Genomic DNA, 26,202 nt, shown 5'->3' on the forward strand with positions numbered 1-26,202 from the left:
ACTTATTATGACTAACAAAGGACACTTCGCTCACCCTTATCAGGAAGCGCCAAGGGTTTTAGGACCCCTGAGCCAGGAACCAGGAGCTAAGACCAAATAGAACAAAAGATGTTCCTCTCACCTCTGTCACTAGGAACCTGGGCCAGAGGCTAAATATATGTTGTTATGTCACATATGTCTTACTTGATACAGTTTTAGTTAAAGTAACATGTGGACAGTGGGGTGAATTCACTTTGAAAAGAGATCCAGACTTGCATGGAGAGATGTAAGGCAGAGGGATGTCCCCGTGCACGCAGTGCTGGCCCAGCGAGAGCTGGTGAGATTGGAGGGTGCAAGGCCTCAGGTCCCAGGGTGAGCAGGCCTATGTTTACTACAGTGATGGGGGTGCTAGGCCTCCAGCCAGAGAGGGGGGCACAGAAAAGGGCATCATAGCATTCCCCCTCCCCTGCTTCCATTCCCAGGGGCTTGGGAATTGATCCAGTCTGGCAGGGTCAGTCCGGTCCCACTCACAGAACCGCAGATAACTCTGGTCACCACTACATTACCCCCAGGAGAACAGCCCTGAATCATGCCTATGGCTTTTTGAACAATTAGGGTCACAGAAGTGGGTGCTTTGTAAGGGTTTTCCTTTTTTGAGTTATTGATTTAGACTTACTTTCCACATGTGATATTTAAAGGTTTAAAACCCCGTGAGAAGGGGAGTGGGTGTGACAGATGTCTGTGGTGCATGCCTTCTGCATGCCGTTCCTCAGCTGCCTTCCCCAAGCAAGTGAACAGCAGGCTGTTTTAGAACTGGAAAAGATAAGGGGCGTCTGGGTGGCTCCGTGGGTTAAGCATCCAATTTCGGCTAAGGTCATGATCTCGCTGTTCATGAGTTTGAGCCCCGCGTTGTGCTCTGTGCTGACAGCTCAGAGCCTGGAGCCTGCTTGGGATTCTGTGTCTCCCTCTCTCTTTGCCCCTCCCCCACTCATGCTCTGTCTCTGTCAAAAAACATAAACATTAAAAAAAAAGGTAAAGTGGGTCTAGCCCAGTGGGCCTCCAGGAGTGGTCCTGGGACCAGCATCATGGCAGGCATGCTAAAAATGCAGATTCTCAGCCTCCTCCCAGACCTGTATCACAAGCTCTGAGGTGGGGCCCAGTAGTCTGTTCTCAGCCACCAGCCTGAGGTTTCCATTGCCCACTCAAGTCTGAGAGCCACTCTTCTAGTCTATGGGCAAAGTCCCGCCTCCAGGACTCCCATCTTGAAGTCTGCTTAAAAACTCGCTCTGCGTTGGGCTCCTGGGGAAGATGCCCCACGCTGTTCCTGCAGGCTACATCTCCACTGCTAGCTCAGGGCCTGGCTCAGAGAGGGCTCAATGAGCGCTTGTCCCAGACTCTTGAAACTCCATCACCATTCTGCTCTGTTAGGCCAGGATTCTGAGGTTACAAGACCTGGTTTTCCCTTCGTTGTCTCTGGTGAAACTTGACTTAACTTTTGCACTGTCTCAGAGGCTGGTGTCCGGGAGGACCAATGCTGGGGAGGCTGGTTGCATTTCTTCTCACTTAACAGACCCAGACCCTGAAGGAAACAATGAAAAATGGGGCTTTTAGGCAAAGCCCCGTCAGCCTGTATTTAATGGGCCCCTGCTGTGTGTCCAGCTGAATGCTTCCTGAAGGCACGAGGGAAGGAGCTGTCCTCTGCCCTCCCAAAGTGTAGACTCTGCCTGAGCAGACCCAAGATGGAAGCAGATCATGAGTCTGCACACCAGACTATTCAGCCCTCTTTTCCAACCCGATCCTTACCAAATTGGATTTGAAAAACCTGCCCACAAGTACATGGGTGAGATGAGCCTACTCTGGGAAGGACCCCTTGACAAGTAGTGATTTTTGCTGAAACAACCAGAATTTCAGAAGTTCCCGCTGATCCTTCTCTAACGCATAAAGGGACAGAAGCACACCATTTGGGTACTGGTCTCAAGGCTTAGGCATGCCCTCCCTGTGGGGGTGAGATGGGGGCGGAAGGGCCCTTGGGCTGGTTGCACCTGGCAGAGATTGCTGGAGGAGGCCTGATATAATGTGGCCAGGCAAGGTGGGATCAGGTGTCCAGAATCGTGGGCTCTAGTCCTGGCAGAGGTTCTTAAACTCACTGTGAGTCTTCTCTGCTCAGTCCTTAGCTCCCTCATTCAGAAAATGAAGAGATTATTTAGATGGTCTCCTAGTTTTATGGTCCTGTGTCTCTGTAATAATTGTGCAACCAATCCCCACTTATCCACCATTTGGGGATTTGGGGGGAAATTTTGAATCCCATATATCCCAAGACCCTAAGAGTATTATATATGTGAGTACCAAACTTTCTATGGTCTGACTTTGTGAAATCCAAAGCTAAATATTACACCCAGAAAACTTAAAATACATTCTAAAGTTGTTTTGATGGCATTTTTGCACACAGGTAGCTTTTCTTCTGGCATTGACAGCTGGTGGCTTTCCGTGTGACCAAAACAACAAAAGTGCGTTCCTAATATACTCTAAAACATTGGTCTGTGTGGTGCTCCTTAGAATAAGGGCATCGGGTAGGAAGGCTCTCTAGATAGCTAAGTTTGGGAAATCCTGGGATTTTTATGCTCTCTTGGAAAGTCACAAAGTATATCAATAAGTTTCTAGGAAGTCTAATGTTAAAAGCATGTTGTTTAAAATTAACCTGGCATTTCCTCAAGGGTAGGTTTCATGGCCAGATACACTTAGAGATAGGAACACTATTAATCTGTTTGGGGAATGCAGTCATAGAGGCCTCAGGTCAGATGCTTCACCCCAATAACTTAGGGTTGTGGGTTCAAATCCAGGCCCCAGTTTTAACTATAACTGAACTTTTCTCATGGGTTTTATTGTTAAAACAAGAAGGTTGCTCCAAGCTTCACAGGAGGGACAGGGCAGGCTGATTCCGGATGGTGGAGGAGGAAGCCCACATGGGGAGAGGAGACTGTTCTAGGTCCAGAAGGAGATGGAGTGTGCTGCTTGGGCTCTCTTCCAGAGGCAAGAGCTAGAGTCAGAGAACAAGAAGCTGAAGAATGACCTGAACGAGCTGAGGAAAGCCGTGGCTGACCAAGCCACACAGAACAACTCCAGCCACAGCTCCCCTGACAGCTACAGCCTGCTGCTGAACCAGCTCAAGCTGGCCAACGAGGAGCTTGAGGTTCGCAAGGAGGAGGTGCTCATCCTAAGGACGCAGATTGTCAGCGCTGACCAGCGCCGACTCGCCGGCAAGAGCACGGTAACAAGATGGCAGCCCGGTTGGGCTTGCCAGGGGGCGACACTAGGTAATACGGACGGTGTTTTGCTTACGTAGCTTTACCCGTGAGCACTTTAAACCTAAAAAAATGCAGGCGCGCTGACTCTAGGGTCTCGTCTAAAGGGAAAGCAAGGTACTTGCTGCCTTCTCAGCATTACCTTTCATGGGAGACTTTGCTGGAAGTCTCTAGAATCTTCTGAAGTTACTCAATATGAACATGTTCAAAAAGAACAAGGCACAGAATTAGAAACAAGGGCAATGGCCTGAGCAGCCCCCTTGGCCTTGTTTTTCACCCCAAGCTTTGTGTCTTGCTGTTTGATTCTGAGGTAGAGAAAGTCTTTTCCTCTAAGTCCACCCAGGGTGGCAAGTCCAGCTTAGCATTTGTTCCTAATGTTTTCACCTTCTGGGACAGAGTGGGGAGTGGGAAAGAGGGGACAGAGGCCACTGGGATCAACTCTGGACATGGCCCTGGGATGACTTAGAGGGGGATAAGTAGGCAGTCAGTCATGAGTGTGGAGGACTAACACTGAGACAGATTTTCACCCTGTCCTTCGGATTTGGGGGGTGCTGTCACCTCAGAGACACAGTCACTGCTATCCTCCCTCACAGTCCAAGTTCGGGGCTTTTGCAGCCAGGCCTTGTCATTCTGTGCCTTTGAAAGTACCATTCTTGCCTGGGTTTAACTGCTGTTATCTGAGGTCATCCTGAGCCTTTGTTTTTCCCCCAAAACCTTGTTTTTTGTTTTTTTAATTTTTCTTAATGTTTGTTTATTTTTGAGAGAGAGAGAGAGAGAGAGAGAGAAGTGAGGGAGGGCAGGGAGAGAGAGGGAGATGCAGAATGCAAGGCAGGCTCCAGGCTCTGAGCTCTCAGCACAGAGCCCAGTGAGGAGCTTGATCTCATGAGCCGTGAGATCATGACCTGAGCCAAAGTCAGATGCTCAACCAACTGAGCCACCCAGGCACCCCTCAAAAGCTTGTTTTTATGCCTCTGTATATACAAAGTCTATAAAGTCATTTTGCAACAGTTGTTTATGTAACCAGAGTTATTTCTCTTTTAACCTGGGACCTTCTAGGAGCCGAACATTAATGCCAGAACAAGTTGGCCTAACAGTGAGAAGCATGTAGATCAGGAAGATGCCATCGAGGCCTATCATGGGGTCTGCCAGACAAACAGGTAAGTCCCCCCTCATGGTAACTAGAGGAGGCAATGGAAAAGGGTCTTGCCCAACCTGACATGTGATGGCTGTTTCTCAGACACTGCTCAGCATCAGGGTTTATGTATTATAGGAGGTAAACGAGAAGGAGCAGACTCTGTGAATCCCACGCCCTTAGCAAACCACTTGTCAGCTTCAGCAAGACTCCAGTAACACAGCTGGGGCATCCAGAACCCAGATCTTATGAAGAGCTTTTGGAAAGGGAGCCTCCCTGGAAGTGTGGACAGGAGGAGCGAGAAGGACCGGCTGAGAGTGGCTTTTCCCCTAGAGGGAAGCCAGCACCAGATGAGCCCAACTAAGTCCTGGGAGGGGCTGCTCCTGCTCCAGTTCTTCGCTTTTTTATTGCTTTTTAGAGCATGTGTGTGTGGGGCGTGAAGAGGGGCAGAGGTAGAGAATCCCAAGCAGGCTCCATGCTGTTAGTACAGAGCCCAACGTGGGGCTTGATCCCATGACCTGCGATCATGACGTGAGCTGCAATCAAGAGTCAGATGCTCAACCAACTAAGCACCCCGCCCCCACCAGGCACTCCTTTGTCTTTGCTTTAATATTAGCTTTACTCAACCCAGTTGGTGGGCCCCAGTGCCTGTCATTTAAGAGATGGAACCCAAGCTAGGCACCCCAGAGGTTGGGTGGAAGAACTTGACCACTATCATACTGGCTCAAATGAGTTTTCCCTGGACTTTAGTGAACAGACCTCTAGTCCCTCCTTGAGAATGAACTGCCCAGGGACACCTGCGTGGCTCAGTCGGTTAAGCGTCTGACTTCAGCTTGGGTCATGATCTCGCAGTTTGTGGGTTCGAGCCCTGCTTCAGGCTCTGTGCTGACAGCTCAGAGCCTGGAGCCTGCTTCAGATTCTGTGTCTCCCTCTCTCTCTGCCCTCCCCTGTTGCACTCTCTCTCAAAAAATAAATAAACATTAAAAAAAAAAATTAAAAGATCTGCCCAGGTTATGGCCAGGGAGCCTGACTGAGGGAGGCAGCAGGGCCTGGATGAGACCCCAGGGCCTTATGGCAGAGTGTTTGCACTCTGGAGTCCACTCACCAACTACTTAGTAACTCCTTTATAACCACTCAGTGCCTCAGTCTCCTCCCCTGAACCAGGGACAGTCACAGCAGTGTACTTTGCATGGAGATTGAGAAGGTCAGGTGAGTTAGTCCACGTCTTGTGCTTAGAACACTTCCTGCCGTTATTACTGTCTTTGTCTCTCGGGGCCCCTGTGGGCACCTGTAAGAACAGAGCCAGCCTTTTCCCTGGCTACCTTTCTCTCTCGCCTCAACTCACCGACGTGATCAGTCACGAAGCATTTGTACAGAACTGATGAAAACCGCAAGCACATCTAGAAACTGTCAGCAGGTGCCGCTAACTGCAACATGAAGTTGTCAGCAAGAATTGTCAGGGACTTGAAGACTTTAACGCTGTGATTTCCACGTCTTCTAAACTAGCCCATTTCTGCAGATAGGGAAACTGAGGCCCAGAAGGGATGAGCTGCTCTGGCAAGCAGCCAGCCTGAAACTGAGTCAAGGTACAATCCAGAAGGCCTGACTGCCAGGCCGGGCCGCTTCCCGCACACTGTGTAGGTAATCAGAAGATGCAGGCATTCTAGCAAGACCCCCCAGAGGAAAGTAAGTTTCCAGAGAGACGCGATTCTGTTCCCCAAAGGAGAGAGAACGGGAAATGAAGGTGACCCTCTGTGCTGAAACTGGAGTCCAGATTTAGTCATTCAGAATTATCTTGGGTGAAGAAATACACTGAATAAGAAAAAAGAGCACAGGTGATACTTGGAATTAAAAAAGGGGGTAGCAGGGAGGACAAGCCGGACCTTGACAGGCGAGGGAGTGCTTATCTTTCTGATCTTCTGCTATTATCAGCTCTCAGCTCCCTTTTTATTCACCTAAATGGTTGTCCGGGGATCCAGTCCCAGGGGCTGCTTACTACCCTGGATTTGTCTTCCTTTGCAGCAGTAATAATGTTCGTGATAAGATAAAAATAGCTTTTCTTAGATGTTAAAATAATTCCATTCCCCAGTCAAGCCTAGGGTACAAAAGGGAACTGATAGCCTGTGAAACCAAGTACAGAAAGGAGCCTCCGGAAGCCTGAAGAACCAGTTCCTCAGTGCCTGCCACACTTGGAAAGCGAGCTTTGTGGTTTGTGCCTCACCCACACCGTGATCTCTGCAGTGAGAGAGGATGGCGGCAGGCAGGTGGACAGGGCAGGACGATGCAGGCTGTGATTCCTGGAGCTCGGCAGCCAGGACATCGGTTACGAGGGCCACCCCTGGGATAAGAGTGCCCTGAAGGCCGAGCTGCGGTTCCTCTCCTGTGATTTCCCTCTGAGGGAGAGTGTTCTGGTTTGAACAGAAGTGGTATTACGCACGTGTGATTTGGGGTGGGAGGGATTGCAAAAATCGATCCTCTCTCAAGGAAAAGCTTACAGTGCTGCACTGAATTTTGCTTAGGTTTCTGGAGGGATTCTAGACACTCTCCCGTGCCCAGTCATCGCTTCTCTCAGAATCCATGGTCCTTCAATTTGGAACTTCTCTCCCTCGCTAACTTCCAGAGTTGATGGAGTTCTGTTTGATCGTTACAATTGTCTTTTCCTTTGTTTTCAAGTTTGGGAGGGAGGCCAGTTAGGAGGGTTGGCTCTGGGGGGAGACACAGGAATGTGGCTAGCTCTTCCACTTACTTACCATTTTCTGTATGGCCGGAGTCAAGTCAACCAGGCATGTGCTCAAGGTCGCGGAGCTAAGGAAGAGCAGGCGTGTGTGGTGAGAGCTCAGGTCTGGGTCCAGCAATGGTGCTCCTTTGGCCACCAGCCATTTCCGCTCAAGTCTGTAGAACTCCAAAGAGAGACTTAGAGTGCATTGTTGGACCTTTGCTTGTGTCCCAGGAAACTGCAGCCCCACCTCCCAGCAGGTTCCAAGAAACAACAGGTAGCTTTGCCTGATGCCACCTGGGCTTGGACAGATAAACCTGGGGTTATTACTCACCCCCTAATGGGCCTGCTTGGGACACTGAAGATCCTGTTTAACCAGACAGGGGTGTGTGCGGACTCCTTAGGATGGGCTTGGAGTTCTGTGGCTCCTTTGGCCCTGAGCCCCAGCTGCTGTGGGATGTCTGGCTCAGAAGAGCAAAGGAGCAGGAAGAGCCTCATGCTCCCCAACTCCCTCCTCTCAAGTGCTCACTTTAACTGTTCCCGGCTAGAAACTCTCAGCTTCCTTCTGTGAGGTGATCATGCCCTCCTAAGGTTTCCCAGGATTCGGTGGGTCCCAAGCCATCAGTGTAATTCCTGTCTGTGGTAATTCAGTGGTATATTTGTCCACAGACCGTCTTATTCATGGCATTGGGGTTGCTGCCTCCCTTTCTCAGAGATTGCAGGGAATCTCCTGGGCAGTTGGGTAGAAAGTCTAGGTGTGAGCTACAGAAATAAGCATATCTGTGGAGCACCACATGCTTTTTTCCGAAACCGAAAACTGACCATCATCATGCTCATAGGAACCTTGCCTGTTTCGACAGGGAGGCAGGTCCTTGGGCCAGGACTGAGGGATTGCTGTTGGGTCATAGTCCTGATGTTCTCCACAGAGGGAAAGCAAATATTATCCTAGGCCTTTTCTGCTGCCTGATATTTACAGTTAATAAGGTTATGTAATAAAAGATATAGAAGAAACCTCAGATCGGTGAGCTGAGCGCTATCCTCGTAATAGGCCCGGGACATGTAGGCAATGGCCACAACATGCCCTTTGGGGTGCCAGTTCTCCAGTCTCCTGCAGTTGGAGACTGTACCTGCGGCTTATTCAAGTGCATCTGCAGCCTCTTTGGGAACGGAGCTCAGCACAGTGGTGTGTACCCAGGAGATTTTCCGTGAACGTTTGTTGATTTAATTGACGTAGGTACTTTACATTAAAAAAAAAAAATTCCTGTAAGCTGTCGTTTGGGGTTTTCCTTCTCATGCCACCAGGTGGCGCGCCCTCCCAGGCCTTCGGTCCTAATAGCGCGCAGAGGGGAGGGAGAATCTCTCCGGAGGAATTGGTTCTCTTTCATCTAGCAACAAAGGCTGGACCTGGAGCTGGTTGACTGCTTTTTAATTTACTGGTTTGCCTGACTTCCTGAGCACGGTGGGATGACGGGCCCTCACAGTCTCCCCTTTTATCTTTGTGCATACTGCCTGGCGTGTTTCAGAATTAAGAATTCTGAGAGTGTCTCCCCCTGAGCAGGAATTCAATGCTCACTTCCTCACTGTGTAACTCGGCAACACACAGGCACTGGCAGAGGGTGAGCGGTGGCACTCAGTCTGCCATCGAGGGAACTATAGGAACGCGGTGACCCTCCAGGAGAGAGCCAGCAGCCCTCCTCGGGGCATGAGGGCCAGCCGGTGTGGCAGGGAAAGAGCCAGAGGCCAGGTGCCAGAGCCCGCCTGGGTTCTAGCCCAGGTGTCAGCGTCAGGCAAGTCCTCTCCATCTTGGGGTCTCTCCACACATGGCGAACAGGATGGTTGGAGCAAAATACCCTGCATTCCTATTCAGCAGCGATGCCTCCCCGCGGCTGCCTGTTGGGTTAAAGCCTTAGCTACTAAAAGGCCCTAGTTAAATGTGTTAATAGCTGAGAAGGGCAAAGGGGCTGAGCTGTCAGCTCCCCCTTGACGTGGCCCAGCTCACTTTTTGGGTTTGCTAGGATAAATGGAACTCCCAGGCGGGGTAAGTGCTAAGCACGGGAGGGGACAGCAAAAAGTCTACAATAAAAGGCAGTCTCTGGGGAGGCCAGGCCTAGGTGACCAGTCTGGACATTTGAGGAGCCAGAGTCCCAAGTGGGAGAGGTCCCCAGTATATGCTTGTTGGCAGTAACCCCCACACTGCCCAGCCAGATGGAGCACAAGTTGTGACAGTAAAGGGTAGGCTTGGGGCACAGAAGCCAGAGTAGCACCAGAAGCAAGCTCACTGTGGTCTCTGCCTCCTGCCCTCTCCTTCAAGCTTTTCAGCGTAGGACCTGGTAGCCTTGTGACCAGCTTTACCCAAGAAGCAACTTATGTGAGTGGTGCAAGGCCCAGAGCTCCTCTCCACGAGGCTGAGCTCCTGGGAGGTAAAGTGGGCAGCTGCACCCCCTGGACCTCCCGCGAAACCCAGCAGGAGCGGTACTGTGGCTCCTGGGGACAACTGTTTCTCCCCTGTGAGTTAGGGAGGTGTTGCTGGTCCACGCACACCATCTCACCATCTGTAGCTCCTTTGCGATTCCTGCTGGGATCCAGCCAGCAGGAGGAGAATCCCTAGGAGCAGAGAGGGAGGGGCAGGTTCCCAGCGGGTATAGACGAGGCTCACCTGCTGCCCTATCCCACTGGACTTTTCGTGTCTCCTGTGTACCCAGGGCTGTGAAGGTGGGGAGGTGCGTGGATGGGGGAGCAAGGGACATGTGCCTGATCTCCTGGAGCTGCCCTTCCGGCATCGGGCAGACACTGGGCAACTGGCCTTCTGCATTCCAGGTTGGGTCAACAGGAGTAACGCACCCTAGTCCCCAGGCAGAACAGAGAACGTTCAGTTGGCATCCTGCTTGGCACCGTTTTTATTAGTGGTTTCTTTCTGTCCGAGTGCACTGAGGGCTGGAGGTGAGATTAGCTAATGCTTTTTGTGTCCTTAGTGACAGAAGAGAGCAGCATTGAAAAGCAGACAGTAGGTAGCCATCTTCCTCATCATCACTGAGCCAGACGTCCGGGTACAGCCAGATGCAGCATCCCAGGAGCCCCTCTGCAGCCTCCACTGTGCATGGGGCCTCCTCTCCCTGCCCTGTTTGCATCTCTCCTGATTCTCCCTTTTCTTTTCTGAATCCTTCTGGTCAGAGGAGGGGTGGGGGCAAGGGTGGAGTGTGACAGCAAGGAAATGCCTCTGCCCAGCCTGCACCGCTGCGGGTTACAGAATTTACTGGGACAGGTGCAACCCTTTGCTCTCCTCTGCAACATGCTCCCCAGCCTCTCGTGATCCATGAGCCCCCATGAGCGTGCACGAACCCTGTTCTGAGACCCAGCCTGGGGGAGAGGTGATGTTCTTAGGTGCTCAGGTGCTGGTTATAAGAAAGAAAGAGAAACTTGGGGGTTCTTGAGCTTTGCCTTGGTTTCCAAACCTTGGCTGAAATGGCCTCGCTTTCCTGGTCTGTCTGCCTCCCTGTCTCTTCCCTCTATACTGGATGCCCTCTTTTTTGTCCTTTATTTCTAGCAAGACTGAGGATTGGGGATATTTGAATGAAGATGGAGAGCTCGGCTTGGCCTACCAAGGCCTAAAGCAAGTTGCCAGGTCAAATATACACCTTTGTGCCTCTGCCTGCTTTGTCTGTTCTGCCTGCTCATGTCTACGCTTAACTGTTTCTCAGCTGGAGTGGAGGCAAGGGCACGACTCACAGGGGCCCCTCGGGTTACCCGGCTGGCGCTCTGTGTTCAGGCTGTGTGGGTGAGATTGGAGAGGCTGTTTGGCGGGGTCCAGGCAGTAGCACCTGATGGCTCGATAGAACCTTCCTTGGGGCAAGGACACCGATGCTTCAGTGGAAGATCCAGAACTTGAATCTGGTTCCACTTGACACCAGAATCTGAATCCATAAGCCATTGGTCTTCAGCTGTCGGTGACCAGTTCGGCAAGGGAGGTAAGACATGCGCGGAAACAGCAAAACGTGGTGGTCCTGGCCCTCTGTTGGCTGCCAGCGTGTGGCTCGTTAGGACTATGGCATACCTTTGTGCATTTGAGCCTCCCGGCAACAGATGGGGCGATGGTCTGCAGGCCTGTTTCCCAGAAAAGGAAACTGAGGTGGAGTGGGTGCTGGCCCAGCTCACTCACCCTGGTGATAGTAGAGTGGGGATGGAACCTGATGGCCTCGCACACTATCTCCAAAGTTTTGCCTGCTGATGACCTCATGGCGGTCCCATTACAACAAGAGCATCTATTCCTGGGAATAGAAAGTCCGGGTTAACTGGTTCTCGAGGCAGCGTGTCTCCAGTGGCCCCACTGCCTGGGAGTGAGGTGACCTCTGTCTCTTCCCTTGGTGGTCTAATGTGGATCAGAACAGCACCTGCCTCATGGAGTCGTTATAAGGAATAGGGTTAACACAGGTGAAGCATTTTGCATGTGCCTGGCATGTAGTAAGCACAGAATGAAAGCTGATGCTTCTGTTCTAATGGCCATTGTTCAATAAGTTCTGTCCCACCCAGAAGTTTAGTTTATTAGAGCAGGATCCTCCGTGTAAAACCAGGTGATTCCTTGTGGCTCTCTATCAGTAGATTGGGTGTGTTTTTGTTTTTTTTTTTTTTTAATAAGTACATGAATGTGTTCACAAAACTGAAAGTGCAGACCTATGCATCAGGATTCCTGGCTTCTAGAACCAGCTGTGTCACTGGCTGTGGCCTCAGATCTCTTGACCTCAGTTAGATGAGGTGTCTAGTCTGATGCTTAGGCAGGGATTCTCAGACCTTGCACAGAACCCTGGGCTAAGCCACCCAACTGCAGCCTGTGTGGAGGAGAAGAAAGACGGGAGTACAACCTCACAGCACAAATCAGGAGCTGATCCTTGGGGTAGAGTCCCTAGAACCTAGGTATTTCTCTTCTGTCTCAGTAGGTTCATGACTTCCTGGTGATGCTTTTAGTGTATTGTAGCCAAGATTGGATATTCTCTAAATATTGTGTGTCCTCTAAAATGCTGATGTGATTATAGAACTGTGCTCCACAATCCACATGTCAGTAGCTCTTTCAGTTGGTGAGGCAGCCTGTGGTGAATGGGTGAATCAGTCATTTCTCCATCGTTTCTTCGTTTGAGCATCGAGAAGCCCCTGTGAGCCAGGCATTGCAACAGTGCCACTGTGGGGCCGACAGAGCTACAGAAGTCCTGGGCGTGTCTGTGGGGGAGTTGACAGCCGGCTCTCTCGCTCTTTGGGAGACTTGCTCCCTCCTGTCTTGCAGCCAAACTAGCAGAACTGTAAAAAACATGGCTCTTTGCCTCCCTGCCTCCAGGGCAGCTGGGAGACTCTTACTGGTGTTTCTGGAGCACTTCCGGGTTCCTGACTCTGCTAAGCTCTGGTCACAATCTTTGCATCCCCAGAAAAGACCGGCGTGAATTTTCAACATATGGACCATGCCAGACTGCTTTTGATGTACCATTTGCCCAGAACCTCCTTCCTTTCTCTCATGTGATTGTTTACTGCCCTGGGTCTTGAATCCGAGAAGGTAGCACCTAGTTCATAGTAGTGCGCCCTGAGAAGGAGAAGCCTGCCTAGGAAGCCTCTCTAGTCCCTTGCCTTCTCTTATCATGGAACAGGTGCCTCCCAGGATTGCCCAGGTAACTTTTAGACTCAGAGTCTTCTGAGACGTGTCTCCAACTTTCCCCAGATCTTCTCTAGGTCTTTCTGCTTCTGATCATGACACCAGCTGATCTTACACCTTCCCCCAAATGATTTGCAAATAGTCTTGATTTCTGTTTTGACTAGAGATAAAATCGTATATTTACAGCCACAGGGGGAGTGGGGTGGCGGTGAAGATAACAAGGAAGGGGGCTGATGTCTTGCCTTTCTAAAACTTCGCCGATCATCCAAACAGGGAAATACACAGGTGATAGAATTAGTGCAGTCTACTAGGGTTTTGTCTTAACGAGGAGATTCTCATGCGCTTTGGGCAGATGTAGATAACGTTTGTGTAAATGATGCTGTAAGAAATTTATTTCTGCTGGTGACATTTTGACATGGAGACAATCTCTCAGTCCCAAACAGTAGACTGCACAGAGTGAGGAATAGGGGAGGGGGTGTCCTGAAAAAGACCGAAGACCAGGGGTGCGTGTGTGGCCCCGAGTTCCCATCCTCAGAGAGGACAGCCTGGCCCGCTTGCCAGTCTGTTCCCCTCAGCGTCCGCGTCCTTCCCCTGTTGGTTCGTGCACTTGCTGCTGCCGTGTGCTTGGCTGCTCCTCTGTTGCGTGTCCGTCTGTGGCCCCTCACGTGGGGGCGCTGACCCGAGCCCCGTGGTCACCTGCCCTCCTCTCCCCGGTGCAGGTTGCTGGAGGCCCAGCTGCAGGCCCAGAGCCGCGAGCATGAGGAGGAGGTGGAGGGGCTCCGGGCCCAGGTGGAAGCCCTGAAGGAGGAACTGGACAAGCAGCAGCAGACCTTCTGCCAGACGCTGCTGCTCTCCCCAGAGGCCCAGGTGGAATTTGGCGTCCAGCAGGAGATATCCCGGCTCACCAATGAGAACCTGGTGAGTGAAGACGCCCAGCGGATCCTGCTCTGGGAAGAGATGGGGCCAGAGATGGCCTTTTGCCAGAAGGGCAAGGCTTGTGTCCTTGACCCTATTGCAGGCACAGAGAATCTAGAAACCATCAGTCAGCAAGGGCTTCTGACCTGGCCAGGGCGGGTGGCCACCTCACACTGCTTCCTTTGGATTTTAGGACCTTAAAGAACTGGTAGAAAAGCTGGAAAAGAATGAGCGGAAGCTCAAGAAGCAGCTGAAGATTTACATGAAGAAAGTCCAGGACCTAGAAGGTAGGTGGGCACGGGTGTGAGTGCGTGTGATAAAGCACGTGTGTGCTCAGTCACGAGCACAGGAAGGGAACTAACTGCTGCTTCCCTCTGCAGACTCATTCTGCTTTACCAGTTTCTTGGTGCCTCTGCCCAGAGCAGTCATGTGATAGAGTAATAGCTGCCCACGAGCTCCAACGTTCTCTGTTGGCCAGAATCCGGACTAAGATCCATAAATCAGCAGGTGTTGGGGTGCTTATTCTGAACTCTGCACCAAGGCCATGTCCTTGCCCTCAAAGGACTTAAAGCTGGAAGCAAGACTTTTGGGGGGGGGGGGGGGGGGGAAATGCTACATGACACACAGACCCATACCCCACTCCGTGGATGGGTAGTCAGGAAGGAGAGGGGTCAGTCCTATGATTAAATTTCCAAACTGGAATCTGGCCCAGAGAGGTCAGGCAGGTTTAAATTGCTCTTCCAGAAACATCCAGAATGTTCTCTTGCTCTGACTCCTTACTATAAATCGATCACTCTCCATGCCTTCTTGTCACATGCCACCTAGCATGGAATCCTCTCTCGGTGCCCTCACTGTTTGGGTTTCCCCGCCCCCCATCACCGCCTGAATCCCTCCCCTCATCCCTTCACCCTCATCTCAAGAGCCACGTCCCCAGGGCTCGAGTGCTGTCTCTCACTGTCCTAATACCACATGCCTCTGGGCACAGATGTCAGTTGTTTAATCACCTGTTCGTGTCCACCTGCTGCTCCGGAGGAGGCTGTAGGAAGCCAGGACTTATCCAATCGGCCCCTCTCCATCTTTGGATTTCTCGGTTCTCCTTGACTTCTCTTTCTCCTGGTCATGTAGGCTTCAGGTTTCTCCCTTTTGTTCAGTCTTGAAGACCTATCATCAACTCTCCCTGAATGCTTCTGTGTCCGCCCCTCTTCCCCTAGTCCCCCAGTGACGGTGGCAGCCTCCAGTTCCCCACTTGTGCCCCTGCTCCTGTGTATCCGGCCACCTCCTCTTTCCCCATGGAATGAACTGTGCCCTCTCTCCAGTCGCTCCAGCTCACCCCACCCCCACACAGAGCCTCCCCTCCAGCACACCCCTGCCTCTCGGTGCTCACTCTGCCTGCTTGTCTCCTGTGTCTCTGGGAGCCTTTTATGCCCTCGGGCCCAGTGGGTCAGCTCCTTCCCACCTGATTGTTCAGGTCTCCCCCCGCTCCCCCTCAGCCCTTCTCCTCCCTTGAGCTCCAGTAGTTGGTCTGTTCAGCTGCATCACCACAGTCTGCCCTCGGGTCTGGGCACCTGGCCGGGTTGTGCTGTAATGTGTGTTGCCACATAAACGTCCAGATGCATCTCCTTAGCTAGAGTGGTAGATCCATGGTGGGATGCCCCATCATGTCTGCCCCCACACTTAGAACAGTGCCCCGTACGTAGGAGGCCCTCAGACACACCTGGGGAGACCCTGCAGGTGCCCACCACCCTGTCGCATAGTGTCAGGCCAACAGAAGTCCTGAGGGAGGTTTGACAAGCCTTTGTACCCCCAGCCATGCCAGCGAAACGTCTCTTGTATCCTTTGCAACCTTCCATTGTTGCAAAGACTGAATGTAGCAGTCCTGCTCCTCGATCTGCGTCTGGGGGCTACAGATGGTCTCTTACCTTCTTGTGCCACTGCCACCACCCTGTTCCCTGTCACAGGCGGTGCCCAGGCCTTGCACGCGTGGGGCTGCACTGCAGCTGTCCTGACAGCTGCCCTGTGGCCACACTCAGGGAACTGGATAGGGCGGGCCTGGCCAGGGCCCATGACATCCTCCCAGACAGATGGCAGGCCCTGTTTCTCACAGCTAGGTGGGGGAACCCGTTCCCTGGCAGCTGTGCTGTGCAGCCTGTGCCTTCCACGCTTCCCCAGTTTTCTCTGGTCTGCCTACCTAGTGGGATGTTTCCCCACCCTTGTCCTGCACGGACCCTGGTGCCTGGTGCTGAGCAACTTGGGTCACACTTGGAGTGTGGCCTGGGCTGAGGGACAGACCATGAGAGAGGTGGGGGAGCTCAGAATGCTGGGTCCCCAGACCCAGGCTCAAACAGTCAAAATGCCACTGACCTAAGGCATCCCTGCCTCTTGAGCCTGCAGCCTGGAAGTGTCCCTTCACGCTCCCTGTCTCCTTCCTGCTCAGCTGCCCAGGCGCTGGCCCAGAGTGAGAGGAGACGCCATGAACTCAACAGGCAGGTCACTGTCCAGCGGAAGGAGAAGGACTTCCAGGGCATGCTGGAGTACCATAAGGAAGACGAGGCCCTTCTCATTCGGAACCTGGTGACAGGTCAGGACCCTCCGTGACATCTCACCCCACCCCCCCTCCCCCCACTCCCCCCACTCCGCACTTTGCACCCCCCACCTCCCTCCCCCCACTCCGCACTTTGCACCCCCCACCTCCCTCCCAGCCTCAGCCCTCCATCCCGCTCACCTCGCCCGCAGTCGGTTCCAGGCCTGGTTTGCCAGTCACATCGGCTCCCTCCCTTCTAGTCCTGCTCCATCCGGCTTCAATACAGCACCTGCCTGCAGCATGGCGGGAAGAGGCGTGGAGAAGAGAGTCCTGGATGAAAAAAAGGAGGACTCTCTGGTCGCCTGGTCCTCTGGACCCTGAGCCACAAGCTCCTCTCTCTGGAGCCTTGGGTTTTCTGTAAAATGGGGATGAGGCAACTGACCCCCACCTGCCCCCTGTTGTGAAACATAATGGGTGAAAGTCGGTGCTATAGCCACAAATCTTTCTCACACATGAGGGATTTGAAGAAGCAGCAGCTTCTGTAGGGTTGTTTGAAGTTAAAATAAGACATATGTTATGTCAGAGAAACGTAAGTTTACGGAGGTCCCACCCTGTCCGTGCCAGGCCAGGACCGCAGAAGAATGGGGTGACTCCAGCCTAGCACACAGTTCGTTTCAATATTTTTAGTAGTTGAGTAACCTTTTTTAAAAGTTAACCTCCCCTACCGTTGTCCTACAATTTGACAGGAGTCCTCTCAAATTTCCTTAAACAGGCTGCATCTTGTTCTAGTGCTGCTAGGGATGAGCCTCTGATCTATGGTGAATGGAACTCAACGTTCACGACGTTAGAGTAAAACCAGAATAACGGAGGCTGCGTGTGCCAGCCGGCAGGTGGCTCCTCCCCACCGCCCGGGCTCAGGCGGCCCCAGACAAGGCCATTTCCCACCAAGCTGCCTACACACAGCACCCGGTCACCTTCCCTCCGCCATTCCGTCCCTCTCGTCATCCAGACAAGTGCCAAGCCTTGATTTGGCCTCCTCTGGGGTGTCCCCAGCATTGGCTAGTTGTTGCTGTGGAGGACGGAGAAATGTAGGGCCATCGTCCCTGCCCCCAAGATGCTAACATTCGGCTAGGCAGACCAAGAAAGTCTATGGGAAACGGGACTCAAGTCACAATAGGACATTCCAAGACAGGACAAGTTGTTTGTACGCTGCATGTGGGTCAGGCCGTTAGGGGAGAGGCTGGTGAGACACCTGTCATATGGTGGCCCTCCAGGAGGTGCAGGCATGGCCGTGGCCAGTCAGCAGCCTACTCAAGCTATTACCGGCTCTGAGAATGGGCAGCCACTGCCGGCTAAATAGTTTCCACACTGACAGCTGTGTGGACTAAAGGTCCCTGTGGCCTTCCCAGCCCCTGGCACATGGGCTCTGTCTTTGGGAACATGCAGTTGGCCAAGTTCTCCCGGGACTCCCTCTCACGAAAGGGCCGTTGTGCCTGTGACAGGCAGTGTGGCCGTGGGCTCAGCAGCCCCACCCTGAGCTCTTGCTGGTTGGGGAGCAGGCTCCTGTCGGCCACTGGCCCCGGGCCCCTCCTTGTGGCTAAGGGCCATGGCCTCTATGGAAACTCAGGCAGCAAGCTACCTGTGGGTTTTTCCCTTCACCTTTTAAGGGCGAGGCATTAGAAGCCTGTTTTAATGATATAGTCCAATTAGGCAGAAGTTTTTAACTAGTTTCTGAAACTGGTAGGGTCAGAAGGTGTTTGTGTATCCAGGGCAACTTCTCGCCTACTCCTCCCATGCCCCCACCAGAGGTTATTCTTAGATGAGCGTCAGGAAAATATTGAAGAGATTTGTACGTCAGACCGGGATTCTCCGAACCCAAGCATCTGCTGAAATCTGATTCTTGGCTGTTTGTTACCATCAGACCTGAAACCGCAGGCGCTGGCGGGCACTGTGCCCTGTCTTCCTGCCTACATTCTCTACATGTGCATCAGACATGCAGATTACGTCAACGACGACCTCAAGGTGCACTCCTTGCTGACCTCCACCATCAACGGCATTAAGAAAGTCCTGAAGGTGAGCGCCCCGTGGCGGAGGTGGTGGTTTGCAGTGGATTGAGGGAAACCCGCACCTCCCCAGAGCTTCCGTCTGTCTGGGCTCTGCAGCAACAGGTTTTCTCCAGGCTCCAGCTCTGAAGGTAAACGATGTAAGCCCAGAAACAGCTTGCCGGTGGAACCAGGATGCCCGGGCAGTTTCTAGAAAAGGATGCCCAGGCTCAGAAATGGCGGGATGCCCAGAAATCCAGGGCACCCTGGTGCTTCCAAAAGACCAGAGATGCAAGGAGGGGATGTTCTGCCTTAGTGAGGGTGGGCTAACCCTGCCCTGGAGTGACATTCAGGAGCACAACCTGAATACAGGCCTTCTCCCAGACCTTTCCAAGGAGCTGGGTGCCTGCTGCCCAGGGTGATGGCACAGTGAAGGGTGCAGACATTCATCAGCTTGCAAAGTGAGGAGGCCTGGGCTGGGACAGGGCGGCCTCCCGGGCGGTTCAGCAACTCCACCTGAAGGCACAGGACTCCTCACCAATGTAGTGGTCGCCACTGCAGAGAGAGGCTGGCCTGCAGGCTGACCCCATGGAGGCTATGGTGAGCGGTGAGATTTTTAAGGGAGATCAGTCCTCGCTACGAGGGATTTGTTCCTCCCCACAGGCCCAAGCCCCAGGTGGCACTGCTCTCGCTCTCACAGACCATCCTCCGTTCTCCTACACTCTCCCACTTCAGGATGCAAGCCATCCTCGAAAGCATGGAGTCCGGGCCCATTCTGAGATCTGCCAAGCTGCTGTCGCCTGCCCCCTTTTCCCTTCTGGGAGCGCGCCGACACCAGCCTTTAACTCCTAGCTTCCTGCCCGCTTGGTCTCTGTCTCTGCACCACCTGCCCAGCCTTGGGCCCCACAGACCATCTTATCCACTCCTGCCTCTAAACAGACACGCTGGGGACTCTCAAGATTGGGGTCTCCTGCCTCGGCCTCTAACGCAAGCGCCATGTGGGGGCTTGTGCAGTCTGGGTAAGCCATGGGCTGACTTCACAGGTCACTTCCTCAGGGAAACCTTTCCTAATGACCAGGCTCAGCCCCTAGCATGCCAAGCCCCCCCCCACCCCCCGTCACTTTCTGTTGAACTCTCTCATTTTATTGTCATCATAGCTCCTACCTTCAGACGCTTAAACAGTGACAACTTTACCTGACAGAATGAGCTCTGTGCAGTCATCGGCCTCGGGACAGAAACTGTGTCATAGCTCTTTGGGTTGTCAAAAGGCCTTTTTCATCAAAGTTATGGTTCATAGCCCTTTTCCAGAGAGTTGAAGCCATGGGACATCTGCCCTCTAGATAATAGGGTACCAGAGTATTTCCCTGGTATGTTCCTTGCATCCCTTAGGTGAGATCACTGATAGTTGAGGACCTGCCAGGGCCAGATGCCCAGTGGTTCATGTACAGCTGAGGGCAGCTAGCCTCATGCCTCATCTGCCACCTGGCTTTGTGCTCTTCAGCCATAGAGCCAGCCTAGCTTTGTGAGCGTGCACAGGTGTGTGCCACGGACCAGGGAACCAGGAGAGAGGTCTGTGGGACATCTCCAGTAGCGAAGGAATGGGAAGCACAGCCTCTTGACTGTGGATCTCATCTTCATGACTGGCAGTTGCCTGCCTGTGACACCTACTTGGGGCGTGCTGAATGGTTGTGGAAACCTGGAAAGAGAGACACCAGGTGAGCCTTTAACCGGATGGGAGCCACTACGCATGACTAGGGATGTCTTTCTCTTTTCACAGAAGCACAATGATGACTTCGAGATGACATCATTCTGGTTATCCAATACCTGCCGCCTCCTTCATTGTTTGAAGCAGTATAGTGGGGATGAGGTGAGTGCTGAACCCAATCCCCTGAGGAGCACTTAGAAACCATGAAAGTGCCTCAGATCCTCATGTCAAATCCTCATTTCCTTGCATACAGCAATATGTGTTCTGCTTCAGAGCACCTCAGATCTGAGCTCAGAATGGGGGTTAAGGGTGTTGTGGAAGGTAGACCTGCTCTGTCCATATGTGGTTCTACCTGGAGGAGAGCATATAAAGTCTTGGGAGAACCATCTGGGACTTCGGGCTGGAAGCAGTATTAAGCCGGCAACAGGATATCTGTCTCTAGGCGGCCTCCAGAGAGCACCTGAATCAAATAAGTAGAGTTGGGGGAGAAATGAGTTTATATGACCCATCTGAATGCTGCTGGGACTCTCCGGGGAAATGCTTGTGACCTTAAATTTCTGGAGCAGCCCCAAAAGAGCCCTAGTTCACTAAACACTGGAAGAAAGCCCACGTAGTTGTCTGATGTACGAGACTATCTCCCAAGCCAACCTATTAGTTTGTTCATTTTAAGGCAGACACAGAACAGAGGCACAACATAATCAATGTACACATTGGTGTTAAGGCCCAGTTTTATTCTCCTAGCCAAACTTGATTCCTTGGCCTGCAGCCCAACTGACTGCATTATTTTCATATTCTACTCTGAACCTTGAGGGCCCAGCTTCATCTAGAGCTCACTGTTCCCAACACTGGTGTCCGAAAGAACTGTACCCTACTCTGCATTCAGCCCAGTGACTTTGTAACATCATGTCTTCACTTTGGTTTCTCCAGTAAGAATCCCAACTCATCTCGGACACCACTCCCAGACCCCTGGAGGTTGCCTTGACTTTCCTTTCTCCCCTTCCTCTTTTGCTTATATTGAGAATAACACAATGAGAAGCATAAGACTTGAAGCACAATATAACCAGGTCTGTGTAGCCTAAATAAAGAGGGAGAAAAATATATATCTTAGCTATTTCACCTGCTTTTTATTTTTTATTAAAAATTGCTTTGTGGGGCACCTGGGTGGCTCAGTCGGTTAAGCATCTGATTTTGGCTCAGGTCATGATCTCATGGTTTGGGTTCAAGCCCCACGTCGGGCTCTGTGCTGACAGCTCAGAGCCTGGAGCCTTCTTTGGATTCTGTCTCTCTCTCTCTCCCCCTCCCCTGCTCAGGCTCTCTCAAAAAGAAACATTAAAGACAATTGCTTTGTAATGTGACCTACTATGAGAGGCTTTGCTGAGGGTGGTCACTCTTTTGAAAATAATCTATTTGGGCTACAGTTGGTTTACCTTGGCCTGCATACAAAGGGACATTGGTCACATGAATCCTTTCAATATTAGCAAATCTTTCAATTTAATATTATTTCATCTTGTTAGCATAGAAAGCCAAGAGGACTGGTGCTGTAGCTGTGAAATCATTTTGGTTTATCACTTCTGACACCCAACAATAGAATCCATGTAAAACTTCTCATTATCAAAACCATCTGACCCAGGGTCGCACTCATTTAGTGGGCACGTATTCCACATTTTAAAGTAACCTGGCATATTAGGAAGGAAATTGGACAGAGAATCCAACAGCAAGTGTCCCTCTTTGCCTAAACCTGCTACCAACCTTATATACCCAATGGAGTACTATGTGGCAATGAGAAAGAATGAAATATGGCCCTTTGTAGCAACATGGATGGAACTGGAGAGTGTGATGCTAAGTGAAATAAGCCATACAGAGAAAGACAGATACCATATGTTTTCACTCTTAGGTGGATCCTGAGAAACTTAAACCCATGGGGGAGGGGAAGGAAAAAAAAAAAAAAAAGGTTAGAGTGGGAGAGAGCCAAAGCATAAGAGACTCTTAAAAACGGAGAACAAACTGAGGGTTGATGGGGGGTGGGAAGGAGGGGAAAGTGGGTGATGGGTATTGAGGAGGGCACCTGTTGGGATGAGCACTGGGGGTTGTATGGAAACCAATTTGACAATAAATTTCATATATTGAAAAAAATAAAAAATAAAAAAAAAATAAACCTGCTACCAACCTGGGTTTGCTGCCGTAGGGAAATTACCACCCCAGTGGGTGGACGAAATGATTTAGGCTTTTTAAATTAAGCAACTCCGACTTATCTATCATGCTGAGTTTTTGCTCTGCCTTCAAATTCAAGGGTCATGACTGAGGCCTCAAGAAGCTTGACAGGTTCTTGTGGAATCTCCTATTAGTAGAGCCTGATAAGGCCCCACAAATAAGGTATTATGAAAGTCACCTGAGGCCCAGAAGTCCTGCTGAGCCCAGCAGACCACTGAGCCCCTCTGTAAAGTACCCCCTCTGTCTCTCTGCAGGGCTTCATGACTCAGAATACTGCCAAGCAGAATGAGCACTGTCTTAAGAACTTTGACCTCACTGAATACCGCCAGGTGCTGAGTGACCTTTCCATTCAAATCTACCAGCAACTCATAAAAATTGCCGAGGGTGTGTTGCAGCCTATGATAGGTAAGGTGGCAGCAGGCGATCTCCAGCACTCATCGTGGGGTCCGAAATGATGGGGAACGTGCCTGCTTTGAGGGAAGCAGATATCTTAGGCATGGCCTCCAGGAAACGAGGACCTTCCTGACGAAGGCAGCGAGGTGGTGTGTGTTTGCTGTGTGCTCGGAGCTATGAAATCTTCCATAGGTGATAAATATAAATTCAAAAGGTATAAATAAATGCGTATATGGTGAAAAAATATATGCCTCGTGCCCACATGTATACTTTATTTGTGGGACAAAAAGCAAGCACATGTGAGAGAACACGGTAGTAAGCATTGGTGCACTAAATGTTGAACACTCTGTCCAAAACAGTGTGCTGTACGCTTCACATGAAATCAGATTGAAAAAATAAGAGCCATACTTTTATAAGTTACGAGAAAAATGACATGTGCACGCATCACTCTGTGTGTTCCATAAAGGCCAGGGAGGAAATTGTCCCTTGGACCTATGCTGTAAAGCTTTCCCCCAGGTCCTTAAAACACAAATAGGTTGTAGGTGAATTCCAAGTAGGACAGAGTCCTTCATGCCATCCAGAAATTCGTCTTCTAGGATGTGTTTCATTCCATATCCTTATCCCTTTTAGAGGGATATCTTTTAGAGGTAACAGGCTTAGGGAGAACTGGGAATACTTCACGACTCAAAATAACAGGATGGTTAATAGCACCAGTTCTGGAGTTGGCCGTACCTGGGTTCAAATCCTGGCCCTGCCAACTCCTAGCATTGTGACCTTGGGCAAGTAATTTAACTTCCTTAGGCTTCGATTTCCTGATCAGGAAATGGGTTGTTGGAAGATAGAAATGACTGAGCATAAAGCGCTGGCACATAGTTCAACGTTGTGCAGTATGACAGACCAGCTAACCTAAGATTTATATGGTCAGTGGCTCATATCAAAGAGTTGTTTGAACATCAGGACGATCTTAGGGCCTAGGGCCAAGTCAGTGGGTGGACCAGGACTACACCCAAGTTGCCCAATTCTCATTTGGACCCCTCACAGAAGCCAGTACAGAACTGAGTAGCTACATGCCCATTATCTTTGTCCCATCACCAACAAGCTAAAGTGAAAATTTGGTCCACGGATTTGATCCAAGATTTCTCTGTGGAAATTTTATTCCACATAGAGACCAACACATTAGAAATTCAGTTGCTAAATGCTTTCAGTTTCTGAGCACATCGATATCGTGTGCCGGTAGACGGTGGCATTGCCGAAGCCCAAAGTACTGTATGATCTGAGTGGTCCGCAAATGCGTCGTCTCTGGGAAACCTGCAGGCTTCTCTCATCCTGCTTTTCTTTCAGTTTCTGCCATGTTGGAAAATGAGAGCATTCAGGGTCTATCCGGTGTGAAGCCAACAGGCTACCGCAAGCGCTCCTCCAGCATGGTGGACGGGGACAACTCCTACTGCCTGGAAGCCGTCATCCGCCAGATGAATTCCTTTCACACAGTCATGTGTGACCAGGGCCTGGACCCGGAGATCATCCTGCAGGTGTTCAAGCAGCTCTTCTACATGATCAACGCTGTGACTCTCAACAACCTGCTCCTGCGGAAGGACGTCTGCTCTTGGAGCACAGGCATGCAGCTCAGGTAGGAGAACGGCGCCTCGCCCTCGCCACACTGTTGGAGGGGCCCGCACGCACCGGCTGGAGTCGAGCACAAGGCCTTTGTCTCTGAAAGTGGAATCCAAATCTAACTGGTGACGGTCAGTATGTGACTCAATTCCATCACCTGTCATCTGTTGGTGGAATTCAACAACGCGGAGTTGGTGACCTGATAAACAAATGAGTTAAATGCTTGAAAGGGATTTATATACTCTAAAGATTATAAAGGCAACGTGGATACGTCAGAGGGAAAAATCAATGAGTTGAAATTCAATCTATATGATGTTTCATTTTACCCATTAACTTATACAGACGTTTCAGGGACCTCATTTTTGCTTGATTTTAAGCACCCGTTCATTCATTTATTCATTCAGCAAAATGTTACTGAGCGCCAGGTGCTTTTCAGGCTTTTGCCTATGTGAGCTAATGAAGGTGAAGAGAATGATCACACTATTGGCAACTAGGCCACGCAATGAACACAACAGGTGTGCTCGCCCCAGTGAGTTAGGAAGACTGGCTTAACACAGCTCACTTTGCCTTGTATCTAAGGTACAATATAAGTCAACTTGAAGAGTGGCTTCGGGGAAGAAACCTTCACCAGAGCGGAGCAGTCCAGACCATGGAACCTCTGATCCAAGCAGCCCAGCTCCTACAGTTAAAGAAGAAAACCCCTGAGGACGCAGAGGCCATCTGCTCGCTGTGCACCTCCCTCAGCACCCAGCAGGTATGACCGTGGCTACCCCGCCAGCTCTGGTGCTCGACCTTCCCTTCCAAGTCCGTTCTGGACAGTGGGTTATTTGTGCAGTGGATGGGATTTCCTGGATGAAGTAAAGACCACCTTGGTCTTTGAAACAAGATGCCACCGTTCCCCCAGTAACTTTCTAGTCCCTCGTGGTCACTTAGAAAGATAAGATAGTGTAAGCCCACAAAACAGTAAGCTTGGGTGAAAACATTTTTTGGTTGTTATTTTTTGGCTTTTTGTTTGTTTTTTGTGTGTGTGAAAGTGCACACACACACACACACACACACACACACACACACACAAGCCAGGGAGGGGGAGAGGGAGAAAGAATCTTAAGCAGGCTCCACACTGGGTGGAGGGTCTCCCAGGGGACTCAGTCTCACAAGCATGAAACCATGACCTGAGCCAAAATCCAGAGTTAGATGCTTAACCGACTGAGCTATCCAGGAGTCCCTATTTTTTTTTAATTTGGTTCATTTTTTAAGGTAAAAACATTTTTAAAACACTATTCTGGAATGTTTCTCACTAGAAATTTTAACTTTTGTTCAGAAATGGGCAGCATCAGGCATTAAATCATTTTCTTTACAACTCTACTTTCATTATGGTCATGTTTCCACTTAGAATCCATTAGCATGATTTTAAGTAGTCATTAGGAACCTAGAGACATTTGAATGTGCCTTTCCTCCCTGCCCTACCCCGGCCAAGTCGTATTTGTATCAGGACTCCTTTGCAGAGCTATTGCCAGTCTATCAAAAGATAAATCCGGACCACATACATGGTGTCTCGTCCTCCATCATGGTGTGCCCATTTGGAAATTTGTCCACACATGGTGGCCTCACAAAACGAGATCAGCACAAGGAAATCAGACTTTCTGAGCTAAATCATGCACCTTCTTCTCCCTATCCAACACCTAAAGAACAAAATCCAAACTGTGTTGTAAAGTAAGTACACCTTTCTTCATCTCCCCCATTAACTGCTAAAAAGATGAAATGCCAGACTCTTAAGAAAAATGCTTCTGGCATAAATGTACTGAGAGTTTTCAAACTTTATCCCCCTTTTAAAAATATTTTGCTTTCAGAAGTTTACTTCTAGAATTCAACTGGCATTGCTTTGCATTTGGGCAGGCTACTTCCACTAGACAATTGGTAGGCAGACAGGAGATTATCCCCTGTTAAATAGGGAAAAAATCTGTTCCTTTGTAAGTGATTTTGGGGGTAGTGAGAGGTAGATACCCTATATATATATATATATATATATATATATATATATAT

General features: G+C 50.7%; 1 protein-coding gene across 1 annotated transcript in view; it reads left to right on the forward strand.

Annotated features, from left to right (window-relative positions):
• Positions 1-26,202, forward strand: part of MYO5B (myosin VB) — a 341,711-nt gene that overhangs the window by 305,172 nt on the left and 10,337 nt on the right. Inside the window, exons 28-37 of the mRNA XM_049620078.1 lie at positions 3,008-3,247; positions 4,338-4,438; positions 13,481-13,679; positions 13,870-13,963; positions 16,111-16,254; positions 18,119-18,270; positions 20,017-20,106; positions 22,410-22,560; positions 23,890-24,175; positions 24,739-24,913. Of these exons, the coding sequence (XP_049476035.1) occupies positions 3,008-3,247; positions 4,338-4,438; positions 13,481-13,679; positions 13,870-13,963; positions 16,111-16,254; positions 18,119-18,270; positions 20,017-20,106; positions 22,410-22,560; positions 23,890-24,175; positions 24,739-24,913 (1,632 nt within the window). The remainder of the gene's footprint in view (positions 1-3,007; positions 3,248-4,337; positions 4,439-13,480; positions 13,680-13,869; positions 13,964-16,110; positions 16,255-18,118; positions 18,271-20,016; positions 20,107-22,409; positions 22,561-23,889; positions 24,176-24,738; positions 24,914-26,202) is intronic.

This window comes from Panthera uncia, assembly GCF_023721935.1.
Source record: "Panthera uncia isolate 11264 chromosome D3 unlocalized genomic scaffold, Puncia_PCG_1.0 HiC_scaffold_8, whole genome shotgun sequence".
NCBI classification, from domain to species: Eukaryota; Metazoa; Chordata; class Mammalia; order Carnivora; family Felidae; genus Panthera; species Panthera uncia.